This window comes from Lepidochelys olivacea (assembly GCF_965140295.1).
Source record: "Lepidochelys olivacea isolate rLepOli2 genome assembly, chromosome: 1".
Lineage (NCBI taxonomy): Eukaryota > Metazoa > Chordata > Testudines > Cheloniidae > Lepidochelys > Lepidochelys olivacea.
The window spans coordinates 219,573,794-219,587,614 of record NC_140411.1 but is presented as its reverse complement, the minus strand read 5'-3'; the positions used below and the strand labels follow the sequence as shown (position 1 = coordinate 219,587,614).

Here is a 13,821-nt window from a genome sequence, read left to right as displayed (position 1 = left end):
AGTTCTTCCTCCCTGCAATGGACCCTCCTGCTTGTCCCCATGTGCTGAGTGGATATTTGTTCTCATTTCTCTCTGTGTCCCCGTTCTCTCGCTGGTTTCTGCTTCTGCCCTTTTAGTGACTTCTTTTTACACTGCCATGTATTGATAACATAGGTAGTGTCACTGCGAGCAGTCTCCAGGGGTTCCACCTGCAGAGAGATGATGGCTTCTTCTAAAGCCTCTGAAGATTGTTTTAAAAGTTTCCCTTCCCTTTTGGCCACAGATCTCCCTGGACAGGAGGGGCCTCTCAATCCCCTGCTGAATGGGAAGGGCCCTGTGGCCAATCCTCCCTGTCCTCTGGAGAGCTGGATTTCATTACCCTGCACTGGCTCCGAGCAGATTGGAAGGATTTTACTGGAAGCAGCTTAAATTGCAGTCACTGCATTTTGAGAGTTTTCATTCAAAGCAGGAAGACTTCTAGGAAATGCTGAGCTGAAACACTCTGGCAGTGTTTGAGCATACATAGGCGCCAGGCCTGGCCAGGCCAGCCTTAGCTACTAGACTCCGTATTGTATGAGCTCAAGTGCTAGTTTCTCCCCGTTAACTGTAGTAACTGGGCTGACACCCCACCAGCCATGAGCTCCAGTCACCAGATTTACACACCCATCAACTCTGCTTCTTCACTCTGAGCTCCAGGGATTCAACTTAGATACCACATGAACTCCAGGCCTACACCTGCCATCCACTCTCCTCCTCCAGCCTGGACCCTGGCGATTTGACACAGAGACACCATCAACTTCAACCACTGGACTTCCATACCCCATTGACTCTACATCTCCTGCATGAAAGCAAAGAACCTGACCCATTCCCAGTATCAGCTCAGGTCACAGAGTTACGAACTCATCTGGGATGGACAGGACCTTTGGTGGGTCACTTAGTCATTTCTTCTCCATACATGTGGGCCTGATTTCATTACCCTAAAAGCATCGCTGATAGATGACTATGTAGTCTCAAGAGACAGACACACCGCCACCATTCTGGGCAGCTCACACCTTTCCCAAATGGATGTATTGGTTAATTTTTGTTTCTAATCTTTAACTAAAATTTTCTGTTCTACAATTTGTGCCCAGTTACATCTTGCCTCCTCAGCGACTAATGAGAATAATTGATGCCAGCCCTCTTCATAACATCCCTTCATCCACTTGTAGATGGTTCTGATGTCCCCTCTCTGCCATCTTTTCCCTGGACCTAATTGGGTCTCTTTGTGGGTCTCACTTGTCAAACATTTTATTGTTTCTCCTGTGCTCATTTGAGCACTCCAATTTATTTATCTGTCTTTTTTTTGGTAAAAGGGTTGCCCTAAACTGGATGCAGGACTCTGAGGCTTAACCAGTGCTAAGAAGAGTGGAATAATTACCCTGCTAATTTTACATATAATACTCCTGTCAATGCGACTCAGAATGGCTTGTGCTCCTCTTAATGGCAGTGTTGTACTGTTGACTCTTATTCAGTTCATCACCCATTATATCCTTCTCTCTTTTTCTGTGGCATGGCTGCCTAGTTCATTGTTTTACAATTGTGCATCTGATGATTCCTTCCTATGTGAAGCACTTTACATGTCTTTCTTGAGTAATACCAATGATTTAAAGGCCTTGTCTCATATGTGTCATGATTGTCCTGTATTATGATCCTATCCCTCTGCAGTCCCTCCTGGATCTGTATTGTTTGTGCATCTGAATCTTTAATGACAATACTGACTGGTATTGGAACCTCCTTCAAATTTGACATTGACTCTTGAATGAATACAATTTGTTAAATGTGTTATTCATTTTTAAATCCCATTCTGTAACAACTCATCTAGTCCACAACTCTCGGGTTTCACTCAGAGGATGGCTTGTGGAAATGTATCAAATAAGCTGTTGAAATCAATAGCTATTATGTCCACTGCATTTCCTTTATCCATTAAGTTTATTTCATGAAACTAACAAAACCTAAGAGCTCTCTCTAGCTCAGACTGAAGTCAATGGGAAGCTTTGCACTGATTTTAATGGCAGTAGGATTGGGTCCCATGGTAAATTGGCATGATTTTTCTTTGACAAATTTACTTTGCCTATTATTTATTACTTATTTTTGTGGAGGTGTTCAATAGTTGGATGCTCTGTTAGCTGTTTGAGCAATATACCAAGTATTGCAGATAAATTTACTCATCTGTAAGTCCTGGGAATCCCCCTCCTTTGCTCTCCTTCAAAGCATCCTTTGCTCCTTCTCTGCCCTTCCACTGGCTTCACATTTCTTCAGTTCTGATACTTCTGCTAATTCCGATTGCTCGGTGGGGTGAATTTCACCAGGCCCTATGGCTGTGAATACATTTAGGTTATCTTGCTATTCTGTAATCCCTTCCTTTCCATAATGAACCATTTCAACTGCTGCCTTTGGCTTGTTTGTTCTCCCCCACATCAGTAAGCAGCAGACCTACCCTTTTCTGCCATCTTCTTGCTTCCCACATAAATATTATAATGATGGTTTCTTGTTTCCTTTGCTAGTATTCCCTGATTTTGTGCCTTTGCCTTTCTGGCCTCTCCTCTCCTCCTCCCTTAGTAATCATACATGTTCACGTGCTTGCATGCGGTCTCCATGCCAATTGTGTTGAGGGTGTTTCTGCTTGATTCCTACATCAGTGCGTGGGGGACTCTAATCCCCAATTTGTAATCAGCATCATGGCAGCAGACATGCTCTTCCACTCTCCTCCCTACTGTGTCAGGTAAATGTCTGGTATTTCCTCTAGGTCACTCAGTACTGTGCCCTCTGGCATTTACCTTCTCCCTGAACATTGTGGACCTTTCTGTAGATAACTACTGCAGCATTTCCCCCCAGCACGGTCTAGATTGCCAAACCCTGACCCAGCCCCAACTCAGAAAGGGCAGCAGCAATACAAGCAGCGAGCGCTGCAGGCCTGAATACAATGGGTTGGGATCCCTTCTGCCCCTTCCTTTGCTCCCCCACTTCATTGGGAACTGAATCATGGTGTGACCCGAGCTCTCAATGCCTCCTTTCCTTTGCATCAGAAATGGAACCTCTGCCCTTCTCCCCTGCTGGACTCCGCCCTCCCATGACAGCATCAAACGAGGCAGCGTTGCCAACTTTCACCATTTCACCATAAGGTTTGGTGTTCTTCTTCAAGCCCCAGCTCCTGGAATCATTTGATTACATGAGAACCTCAGCTTGATTTTTTTTAAAAAAAAGTCAGTTTCATGGTGCAGTAACTCAAAAACTAAAGTTTCAAAAACCAGGTGACAAATAAAAAGAAGCCCAAAGAGATTCCTGGTCAAATCTCATGCGTTTCAAGCCAATCCCATGATTTTCCGGGGCCTGACGTATGATGTTGGAGCGCTTAGGGTTGGCAACGCTGATGATGGCTTAATACTAGTTTAACTCTGGAAAAGGCTCACGTGCATTCACAAATGTTTTTTTCTCCTCAAGCCATTGCCAGTGCTTAGTCATCCATGTTTTCCTGAAAGGCACCAAAGACTAAAGGCCTCTTCCACTGGACAGGAAAACCAATCAAGAATTAATATTTGAAGCAGGATTTTACTATGAACTATAAATACATTAAGGGGGTCACTACTAGGGAGGGTGAAGCGCTAAGCTAAAGGACAATGCTAGCACAAGAACAAATGGCTATAAACTGGCCATGAACAAATTCAGGCTGGAAATGAGAAGAAGGTTTCTACCCATCAGAGGGGTGAGGTTCTGGAACAGCCTCCCAATTGGAGTTGTGTGGGGGTGGGGGGGACAAATGCATTAGTTTCAAGAGAGAGCAAGATGAATTTATGAGTGCGATTGTATGGTGGGGGTGCTTGTTTTGGGGCGGTGGGCACAGCTAAGCAGCCCCACAGCTCACTTCTGGTTTATGTCCTGTGTTCCTAAAGCGCATGCTTCAGGGCTTCAGCCGATCACCTAAAGGGGTCAGGAAGCAATCTTTTCCCCCCAGTGTATTCTGGGAGGTTTTTTTATCTCTTTCCTCTGAAACATGAGGGATGGCCACGGCTGGAGATGGGACCCTTGGCAGGGTGGGCCAGGGGCTCTGAAGTGGCACCGAGCATTCTCTCTCTCAGGGGCTTGGCTGGCTGGGTCTTGCTCACATGCTCAGGGTCTAACCGATCCCCCCAGGTCAGATTGGCAGGTAGCTTATGGGACAGGGGGATTTGCCTTCCTCTGCAATGTGTGGGTGCAGGTTGCTTGCCAAGATTATCTGGGTATATTTCACTTACTCATTTCCCTGCCATTGCAGGAGGCTTGGGCACTGGTGCACTTGGTCCCTTCTTTTCTCTGCCTCTGGCACATTATAGTCTAGTCTCCTGTGGGCTGTAATATTTTGGTCTCATTTCAGTTGGTGGGTTTAGTGTGTGGGTGCTGGTGGTCTGTGAGGTACAGCAAGTCAGACTAGACTTGGGGGGCAGTCAATTATTTTTTGTCAAGGTCCAAATTTCTTGGTCAAAATATAGTCAAGATCCAGAGAAAATAATAACAATAAATAATAATAAAAAGATTTTGCGGACTGTTCAAAAGCACCTGGCAGTCTGGATTTGGCCCACGGTCCACTTATTGACTAGGTGATCTAGTGGTCTCTTCTGGCCTTAAACTCTATGATTACCTGACCAGAGCATTGGCCATCTAGTGTGGTCTCCTGCCTCCAATACGGGCTCCAAAATAATGCTTCAGAATAAGGCACGACATCCCCCTACTGCACACAATTGTGCACTATTATGCCACCGGGGGAGCGTCTTTCCTGACCTCCATTAGTGATCAGATCATGCCCTGAAGTACGGGGGCTAAACGGAGCCAAGTCAGTGTCACTGCAGATGCGACTCTTATACACAGAAATGTATCATTCTGAACGGGAGCCAAAATCTGTTCCTAGAAAGTGCTTTCATGAACCCAGCCTAAACGCTGCTCATCACGGTCCTGGGTTGTGCCCCACAGGGCTCTGAAAGTATTGGAAATCAAGCCAGCCACCGATCCCAGCCAGCACTCAGAAGGCTACAGCATCTCTAAATGCCAGACATTTGGTTACACACACGCGTACCACGGGGGTGCTGTTTAACCCCCCGTTGCTCAAGGAGCTAGTGGGCTCTCAGTTGCTGGTACAGACTTGCAGCCTCGATGGTGTTCAGCTGGGAAGCATCTAGAAGTATTAAAGGTCATTTGGGCTCTGAAAATTGTTAAAAGCAGCGTCATGGGCATCCATGTTTATCATCTCTCAGGAACAAAATATCTTTTTGTTTGTAAACTGAACATCATGAACTGGGGTCGGTAAGGTCCAGATCCTAACTTCTGTTGATTTCAGTGTAAGTTAGGAGCCTATATTCCTTCAGGGATCTGGGCCAGCCCTGCAAACTGCCCTGGGATCTAAGTCAAGCTCGGCTCGTTCTTTCTCCTCTGTCATCACCTGTGATAAAGATTCTGCCCTCGGTGACACAGTGGAGTCCGAGTGCCACCAGTGGATTTGCACAGATGTCACTGATCATAACTTAGCAAGGCCGGAATAGAATCCCACTCCCTCTCTCAGCTATGTTCGCTCTGCAGGGCGAACAGGGGCCAAAAAGGGGTCCGAGCAGCAACCATGACTTGAATGTACCCTGGGAAGAAGGGGCCATGGTCAGTCACTTTTCATCGTAGAGCCCCACTTTAGTGGAAGTTATGGCAGTTAGACTCATGTGGGGCTGCCACCATCAATTGCTGGGTTGGGACATGAAGAGAGGGAGAAGGTGTCTCTTGGCACAAAGGCAATATAAGACTGCCCTGGTTCTCTCAGCAGGAGACAATGCTCCTGTTTTGTACAAGGGGTTCTTATCCTTGCCTATCCTCCTGTGCCTGTAATGGGAACAGGGGAAAGAAGGGAGTAAACAGGAGCGTCCACGGGCTTTGAGTGCTAGGAACAATCTAGAGTTGGTTGAAAAAATGGAAAAACAATTTCACCCTCCAAAATTTTTTGATATTTTTGTTCTTCAGTTTTTAAGTTTTTCCTTCCCCCTGCATATCTCTTTCTCCCCCCCTTTTTTTTGGGGGGGGGGATTGATTTTTGAAAATGACTGAAAAGACAAGGAGAGAGGGTAAAAGGGAAAAAATGATAAAACCATCAAAAGAAATGGAAAACAGATAGATAAACTGTGAAATGGACAATTTTGCATGAAAATTTTAGATTGGGGCCATTTTTGGATGAAAACTCTTTTTGCTTAAGAAGTAGACCACCAGCTTTACAGCACTGTGTTTGTAAATGAGGCCCTCCCTGTCTTTTGGACAATGCAGTCCTCCGCAGCAGGTGCTCAAGTGCTTGTACCCATGTGACCTCTCTACCAAGCTCATCAGTGGGAGAGGGGGGGGTCCCAGGTCAGAGCGTCATGCTGAATGGCTCGCACTTGCCCATCACGGCATTCATTTGGGTACATGTTGCCCAGTCTGCTTGGAAGCAGGTCCCCATCAAAGGGTCATCTCTCTGCATGAGCCCCTCCCTGCCTTACTCAGTTTCCTGTCCCACAGCAGCTACACTTGGCTCTCTTCCTTGGCAACAGTTTGACCTGTGTGGCAGTGGCTGTGTTTTGTATGAACATGCTGCATCCATGGTATCAATGCAGTCATTTGTGCTCCCTTGTCTCCTCTGTTGATAATAAAGATTTCTGCTTCAAGCGGGCAGCCAGAACCAAGTCATTCTCTGTTGTTATTGACCCGGCTCTGCAAACAGCTGCTCTGCAGGCAGGTGGCTGGGAATGCTTTACAATAGCCCGCTGACCGCCCTACCACAGCCTGGGCTCAGAGCAGTTGGAAGCTCTGCCAGCCTGACCCTGGCGTTGGCAAATGGAGTGTTCCTGGTAGCCAGCTGTGGGAACCCTTTGGTGACTGGGGTCCCATCAGGAGAATGAGATGTAATCAGAGCTGGGACATGTTTCTGCTAGCAACTCCTGCCCACCAAAGTGGGATATGCAGGGACCAGAGCTTGATAAGCGGCACCAAGCTGTGGCCATGCAGAAACAGGGCTGTATCTGTGTAGAACAGTCTTTTCATGACTGCTCTATGTTGGGGGGGTGCGTGTGTGAGAACGCATCCACACAAGAAGCGTTACATGAGCACAAGAGCAGGGCCATCCCTAGACATTGTGGTGCCCTATGCAGCCCCCTGCGGCGGGGCTAGCCCCAGGCCTCTGGTGGGGGGTGGGGGTGGGGGGCAGGCTGTGCTCAAGATCTGTGGGGGACAGGAGCAGGCTTGGGGGGCAGGGGAAAACCACCCCTCAGCACGAGCCAGTGGAGAGGGTTGGGTCTGGGTTGCTCCACTTCCTGCAGCCTGGTGATTGCAGGGCAGGCCCGACCCCACACTCACGGGGCGGCGGGAAGTGGAGTGATCCGGCCCCAGCTTGCCCTGCTCCCCTGGCTCCCAGCCTTGGGGGGCAGGGGGGAACCGCCCCCCAGCACTCACCAGTGGCACTGCTGGGAGCCAGCAGAGCGGAGCAGTCTGGGGCCGGGACACTCCACTTCCCGCTGCCCGTTGAGTGCAAGGTGCTCCCAACCCCTGCTGCAGTCCCCTGGGGCATAGCTCAGGGGAAGGGGTGGAGTGGGGGTGGGGTGGAGCAGGGGCAGGAAGAGGCGGGGCAAGGGCAGGGGCTATGGGGAAGGGGTGGAGTGGACACGGGGCGGGAGCAGCTTTCCTGTCCAGCTCAGCCGGCTGGGGGATCGGGCTGGCTGCTGGAGCAGCACGCAGCTGCATAGGGCACGAGGAAATTTGGCACAATTTGGTGCCCCAAATTTCCTGGTGCCCTACACAGCTGCGTAGTTTGCATATGGGTAAGGATGCCCCTGCAAAAGAGCATGTGTGGAACTGGAAGTATGTATATTTCTGTGTGTAATTGCATGCCAAATGCAGGGAGGGGGCTCATTTCTGTCACAAGTGGCTATGTGCCCACATCACAAAATCATCAGAGTCCTGTAGGATTGGCCTTCCATACTCTGGAGTAACATAGCAGGGGGTGCCACAAGTCAGGAAAGAGGTGCATTGGCAGAGATGCACTGAGGAAGCCTATGTAGAAAATCTGCTTAGCAGAGCCCAGCTCCATTGGAGTCTCTCTCAATGCCACTTTCACTGGTTTGAAAATACAACAAATTGAAACCATACAGGCACAGCTAGGGAGAAAATATCTGACACATACAGCAGAACCTTCCTCCCCCTCTGTAACAGCATAGGCTCCTTCAGAGCTCCTCTGGCTGCTTGTGGGGAATGTAGCTATTTTTGCCACTTTATTCAACTCCAGGGACTTGGGTGAACGTTCCCTGGGATCAGACTAGGGTTGCCAATCCTCCCGGTTTCAGCAGGAGTCTCCCGGAATCACGCCCTATCTCCCAGAGGCTATTGAAGCCACACCGGGACATTTTAGGGGCTGAAAGTCCAGTGGCGCAGCAGGGCTAAAGCAGACTCCCTGCCTGCCCTGCGAGTGGCACGGGGCCAGGGCAGGCAGGGAACCTGCCTTAGCCCCACCGACCAGGAGTTGCCAGAGGTAAGCGCCTCCTGGGTGGAGCCTGCACCTCACACCCCCTCCTGCACCCCAGCCCTCTACCGCAGCCCAGAGCCCCCTCCTGCACCCAAACTCCCTCCCAGAGCCTGCTTCCCTGCACCCCCCATCTGCACTCCAACCCCCTACCCCAGGCTCAGCCCAGAGCCCCCTCCCACACGCTGAACCCCTCGGCCCCAGCCCAGAGCCCACACCCCCTCCCCCCCACCCCAGCCCGGCGAAAGTGAGTGAGAGTGGGGGAGAGTGAGCAATGGAGGGAGGGGGGATGGAGTGAGCAGGATAGCGCCTCGAAAGGGCAGGGCAGGGGCGGAGCCTTGGGGAAGGGGCAGGGCAAGCGTGTTTGGGTTTGTGTGATTAGACAGTTGGCAACCCTAGATCAGACCAACATCTGTGGCAGGAGCTTTCTCCACCACTTTTACAGAGATGAAATTATACTACTGTTCAATGCTCAGCCTCAGAAGCCATGCTGGGAGTGCCGAGTTTTGGCTGTGCTGGAAATAATGATCATTGAGTCTTCTGCAAGGCCTGACTGTGCTGGGGCTGGAGACCATAACAGGCTGGGAACCTGGAGGTAGCATGAGGGTGCTAAACTATGGCATGTTTTATAACCTTGTGGGGTCTCATATCCGCTAGAAACTGACAGAAAGTTAAAAACACAGCCCTGAGGAGTGGTTCCCACTACGCCATCACCAGCTGGCATGGTGTGAAACATGGCCGGTCCCTGTTTACAGCACCTGCAAAGTCCTGCTCAGTATTGCGTTCTAGGGCATGTTCTAGTGAAGACATACCCTTGGATAACAATCCCCAAGGCTTCATCCCCTTACCAGATGCCTCCCATAGACCAGTTGATTCTTCCCAACAGATGATTCTAAGCCCTACAGCCCTGATTTCAGTTTGTGCCGCAAAACCCCAAACCTTCCCTGTCTATAGACTGCAATATTTTCAAAAATCAATGGGACTTGAGTTCTTAAGTCACTTAGGCCCAGACCCTTACAAGGTATTCAGGGACATAACCCCCACTGATTTCTGGGCCTTAAGCACTTTTGAAAATTATACCCATAATGCTGTCCCCTGTACCGGTTACATGGGGGAGAGAAAACCCTTTTTCTCTGTAGCCATGTAGCAGAGTCTGGTGGAGAAGGCACAAGATTTGGGAATTAGGAAAACTTACTTCTGTTCCCAGTTCTGTCACCGACTCCTTGGTGTGGCCCGGGGCAGGAGACTTTACCCCTATGTGCCTCAATTTCCATATCTGAGAAATGAGGAGAACCTTCCTTTCTAAAACACTTTGAGGTCTATGGACAGAACGTACTCATAGGAGCTAAGGTTTATTGTCTAATAATCAGATGCTCCACACCGCACCCCCACCCAAGTCTGTCTGTTCCAACCCTAGGCTTCTACCCCAGCAGGTAGGCATTTCCACTCTCCTGAAATGAGTGGGGAATTCAGTCTCCCTGCTGAGGTACTCAAGGGTGTTCTTCAGAACATGGCACAGCAGGAACCCAACAGCTTGTGGGATCCTTACATGTTATCATTTCCTGAGGGCTATCATTGAATTAATTATATTTGCTCTGAGTCAGATCCAAATCTCTCTGTGGTGGGGCGTGGGAGGAAAGCTCCATCCATTATGCATGTTAAATAAAACATTGCATGGATGAGAGATGATAATGGATGCAGAGCAGCAGGTTTGCCTGCTGGTCTCGTCTTAATGAGTTGAGACTGGCGCAGGACGGAAGGAGGCAAAGCAGTTAGAGATGTACAAGGGCTGGAGAGAGCAGAGCAGCGCCTGCAGAAGTTGCAGTGCCACCTTTCCCCATGTGCAGTGCTGGACCTGGAGTGGCATGCCCCCAAGCTTTGCCGTGGCAGAAAGTGGAGAGCCTGCTCCTCCTAGCTATTACACATGTGCAGGGCTGGAAAGCAAAACGATGCTCTTTCTAGCTGTCCCAGGGGGCCAGTGGTGGAAGGCTGAGTAGTACTATTGCAGCTGCTAAAGATGTGCAAGGCGCAGTGGCTGGTTGCAAGGCTGGTCATCCTCAGAGAACAAAGAATGGATTTGATTTATTGTCCAGTTCTTGACTGCTCTGTATAAACAGTCATCCCAGGGATGAGCTTGGCCCACAGTCTTTATGTGACCAACCAGAATGAGGGTTCAACTTTCTCCTGATTGCATTCCTAGCAGTTTGGGTTCCTTTTGCCAGCACTGTTGCTGGAGCTGCCTAGTTTTCCTCAGGCATCAGCCGCACACCTCCCTGTTATTAGTACCATGGGAAACAAATCAGCTGTGCGTGTGAATGGAAGCTGCTGCTGTGAGAGGAGGCCTAGGATCAAGGGGAGTGTCAGAACTGAAGCAGGGGTAATGCTGCAGGTCTATTTAGTGATTCAGGCATATGGACATGTGATAAAAAATCCAGAACAATCAAAAAGCCCTCTCTACCCCCAGCGAATCCCCCATTCATAAGCTGCTAGGAACTCAGGGGATCAGCTCCACAGGGACTGCACAAATAACGTACCAAGACTAGACTCAAGTTTGCTGCTCTCTGTTTTCCCTTCACAAGCACAACTCTTTGACCAGCAGAGAACATGGCTGCTGAGAGTTTAATTCTAATGGTGGCACCCCAGAGAACAGAAGGAACTGGACCCTCATTGCTTCAACTAAAGGGGCAACGAACTCACCACCCCTCAATGATAAAACCAGCATCCGAGCGCTCACCTTACCTCAGCCCTGACCTGAAGGCTAATTCTAACACAGTGGCTTGTCTGCTGCTGCTAGCTTGCTGGAAGCCTAGACTGACAAGGAGGGAAGGATCTCATTGATCCCGGATACAGACTGAGCTTGGTGCAACATGAATGACTGACTGTAGCCAACACCTAAAGAAGGGTCACTACTGTGAGAAGAGGTGCTATTACGTACACAAGTCTTGGGCACTGGTAGGGTGACTGGAGGAGTCTGCTCCAGCAGGGCCCCGATGTTGGCAAGGGCTGTTCTGTGGCTGCTTTTCTGGGAAGTACAGGGTCTTGTGAATCAGATCTTTGACAGCCGAGACATCATCTCCCTCTGTGAGTGAGGCAGAGAAAGAGCAGTATTACCACCAGTGAGAAGCGTTTTAGCCCCAGTAAGGTACCTAGGAGCCCCAGCTATTACCACCACGTACAGATCCTCCCATTATCCCATCGTCCCATCCCCCTTCTCGCTGCACGTCTGTAGACTGTGCAATGCTCACCCACGCCCAGCTGCTGCAGAAGGTCCCTGTATTCTGGGTTGGTCTCTAGTATCTTCAGCAGGTTGGTGGATTCCATTCTCTCCAGCTGCACATCCCAGTAGATGTAGATCTTCTGGTTGAAACTGACGTAAACCAGGCAGGGGCTGTTGTGGCCTCCTTTGCATGCATAGAGGCCTGGGAAAAGCCAGGGAGGGAGCCACCAGCCGTTAGTGAAGAGCAGAGGAAATGAAGAGGTAACTTGGGCAGACAAGTAAGGGGGAGGCCATGGGAGATCAGAAGGCACAGGATGGGGTAAGGCAAACACAATGGAGTAGCCTAACTCTCTCCTCTGTGCCCAACTGTGCTACTGATCTAAGATGGGGTAGAAAGTCTCTGGCTACCAGCTAGTGCAGTGGTGAGCTGCACTGCACTGAGAGACATGGACTCTGGTGTGCAGAATTTCCCTGATGGACCCTTAGTCACATGGTGGCAGGAGGAGGCTGGCTGTGCAGCAAGTGCCTGAGCAATTCAGCTGTGGGCAGACGTGCCTTTTGGGGGAGAACAGAGAAAACCAATGAAAAAACCCTAATGGGACAGGGCCTCACCAGCAGACTGCAGGGGCACAGCACCCATGGGGGGTCAGCAAGAGGTAAAAGTGGCACAGGGCGGCAGGAAACCTGTGCTTCTTCAGGGATGGATCTCCTAGCATCCCTCCCTCTCACCAGGCCTCTTCCCCGGAGCAATATGAAGAAGAGATCAGCTGGGCTCCCCACACAGTCACCCACCCAGCAGGGCAGGATACAGAATCAAGGGGCTTCTGCCTCTCCCAGCGCAGCAGTGACATAGTTCATGGAGCGCAGTCAGCAGCTCAGGTCACAGCCAGGCCTGCGCGTCTCAGATGCAGGCGCCAGCAGGCCACTCACCGGCACAGAACGCGCTAACATTCTCGTCCACTTGGAATCTGGCCACAGTCCGATTGTGGTCGATGATGTACGTCTGGCCATCCCAGGCGCAGGCAACCACCTCCTCGTGCCCGTTGCCCTGCCGGAGTCGGACAGGTAGGGGGAGTGGGGAGAGCTTTGATTAGCACAAGCGTCAGCCATCTAGAGAGATACACAGGAATCCCAGCAACCCACAGCAAGCAGCATCCATTCCTCCCCTCTGATATAACCTGTGTTTAATGCAGCATCCCAGCACACAGCTGGATAGCCTCCTGATAAGGGATACCGATAATCTGTTCTTAGGGAAAAGGCATCTGGGCTCTCCTGGCACCAGTGGCCTCTCTAGGTTCAGTCTACCCTACAATATAAACTATAGATGGCACCAGTCACTTCCTCCCCCGTCCTGTGTGCTCTCAACCCCTCATTCTCCCCACCGCAATCCTTGACAAGCATCCTGACCCCCTACTAGTGACTGCTTCCTCCTCCTTCCCCCACAAGAGCTTCAAACACTTCCCAGCTGCCTTATTCGCCTACAAGCATCTCAGTCTGAACCTCCTGCTGTGGAGGAAGAGTCAGGCTTTTGAGGGTTTCCAAAGAACAGGAACATAGGAATTACTATACTGCATCAGACCCAAGATCCATCTAGCCCAGTGTCCCGACTCTAACAATAGCTAGCACCAGGTGCTGCAGGAGAAGGTGCAAGAATGCTGGAGGAAACCTGCCCCATACAGGTCTTATTCTGGTGTCTAACACTTTAAGCCCTGAGGCACAAGGTTTAATATTCCTTCCAAATGTGTGGCATCATTAATTATAACTCTGGATGCTCTTGAGAGCCACATAAATGTCCAATTGCTTTTGGAATTCTGTTAAGTTCTTGGCTTGAACAACTTCATGTGCCAGTGAGTTCCACCGTCTAATTACTCATGGTGTGAAAAAAGTGCTTCCTTTTCTCAGTTTGGAATTTCCCATATTTTAATTTAATAGAATGTCCCCCCTGTTGTGTTATGAGACAGACACAACAGATCTACGTTCTCTAGGCCATTCATTATTTTACATACTTTCAGCATGTCCCCTCTTATCTGCCAAGGTAACAATCTCAATCTTTTAAACCTGTCTTCACAGGAGAGTTTCCCCAGGCCCTTGA

General features: G+C 49.9%; 1 protein-coding gene across 6 annotated transcripts in view; it reads right to left on the bottom strand.

The window, feature by feature from the left end:
- ITFG2 (integrin alpha FG-GAP repeat containing 2) overlaps positions 1 to 13,821 on the bottom strand; it is a 41,646-nt gene that overhangs the window by 8,101 nt on the left and 19,724 nt on the right. For 3 of the 6 annotated variants that reach the window (XM_084645595.1, XM_084645593.1, XM_084645598.1), the window contains exons 10-13: positions 12,660 to 12,777; positions 11,758 to 11,931; positions 11,448 to 11,591; positions 210 to 2,336 (exon numbers count right to left, since the gene is read on the bottom strand). In XM_084645595.1, coding sequence (XP_084501721.1) covers positions 2,224 to 2,336; positions 11,448 to 11,591; positions 11,758 to 11,931; positions 12,660 to 12,777 — 549 coding nt within the window. In that variant the 3' untranslated portion in view covers positions 210 to 2,223. Of the gene's footprint in view, positions 1 to 70; positions 189 to 209; positions 2,337 to 10,568; positions 11,592 to 11,757; positions 11,932 to 12,659; positions 12,778 to 13,821 lie in introns of those variants that run through there. The other 3 variants (XM_084645594.1, XM_084645597.1, XM_084645596.1) reach the window with 3 other exon arrangements.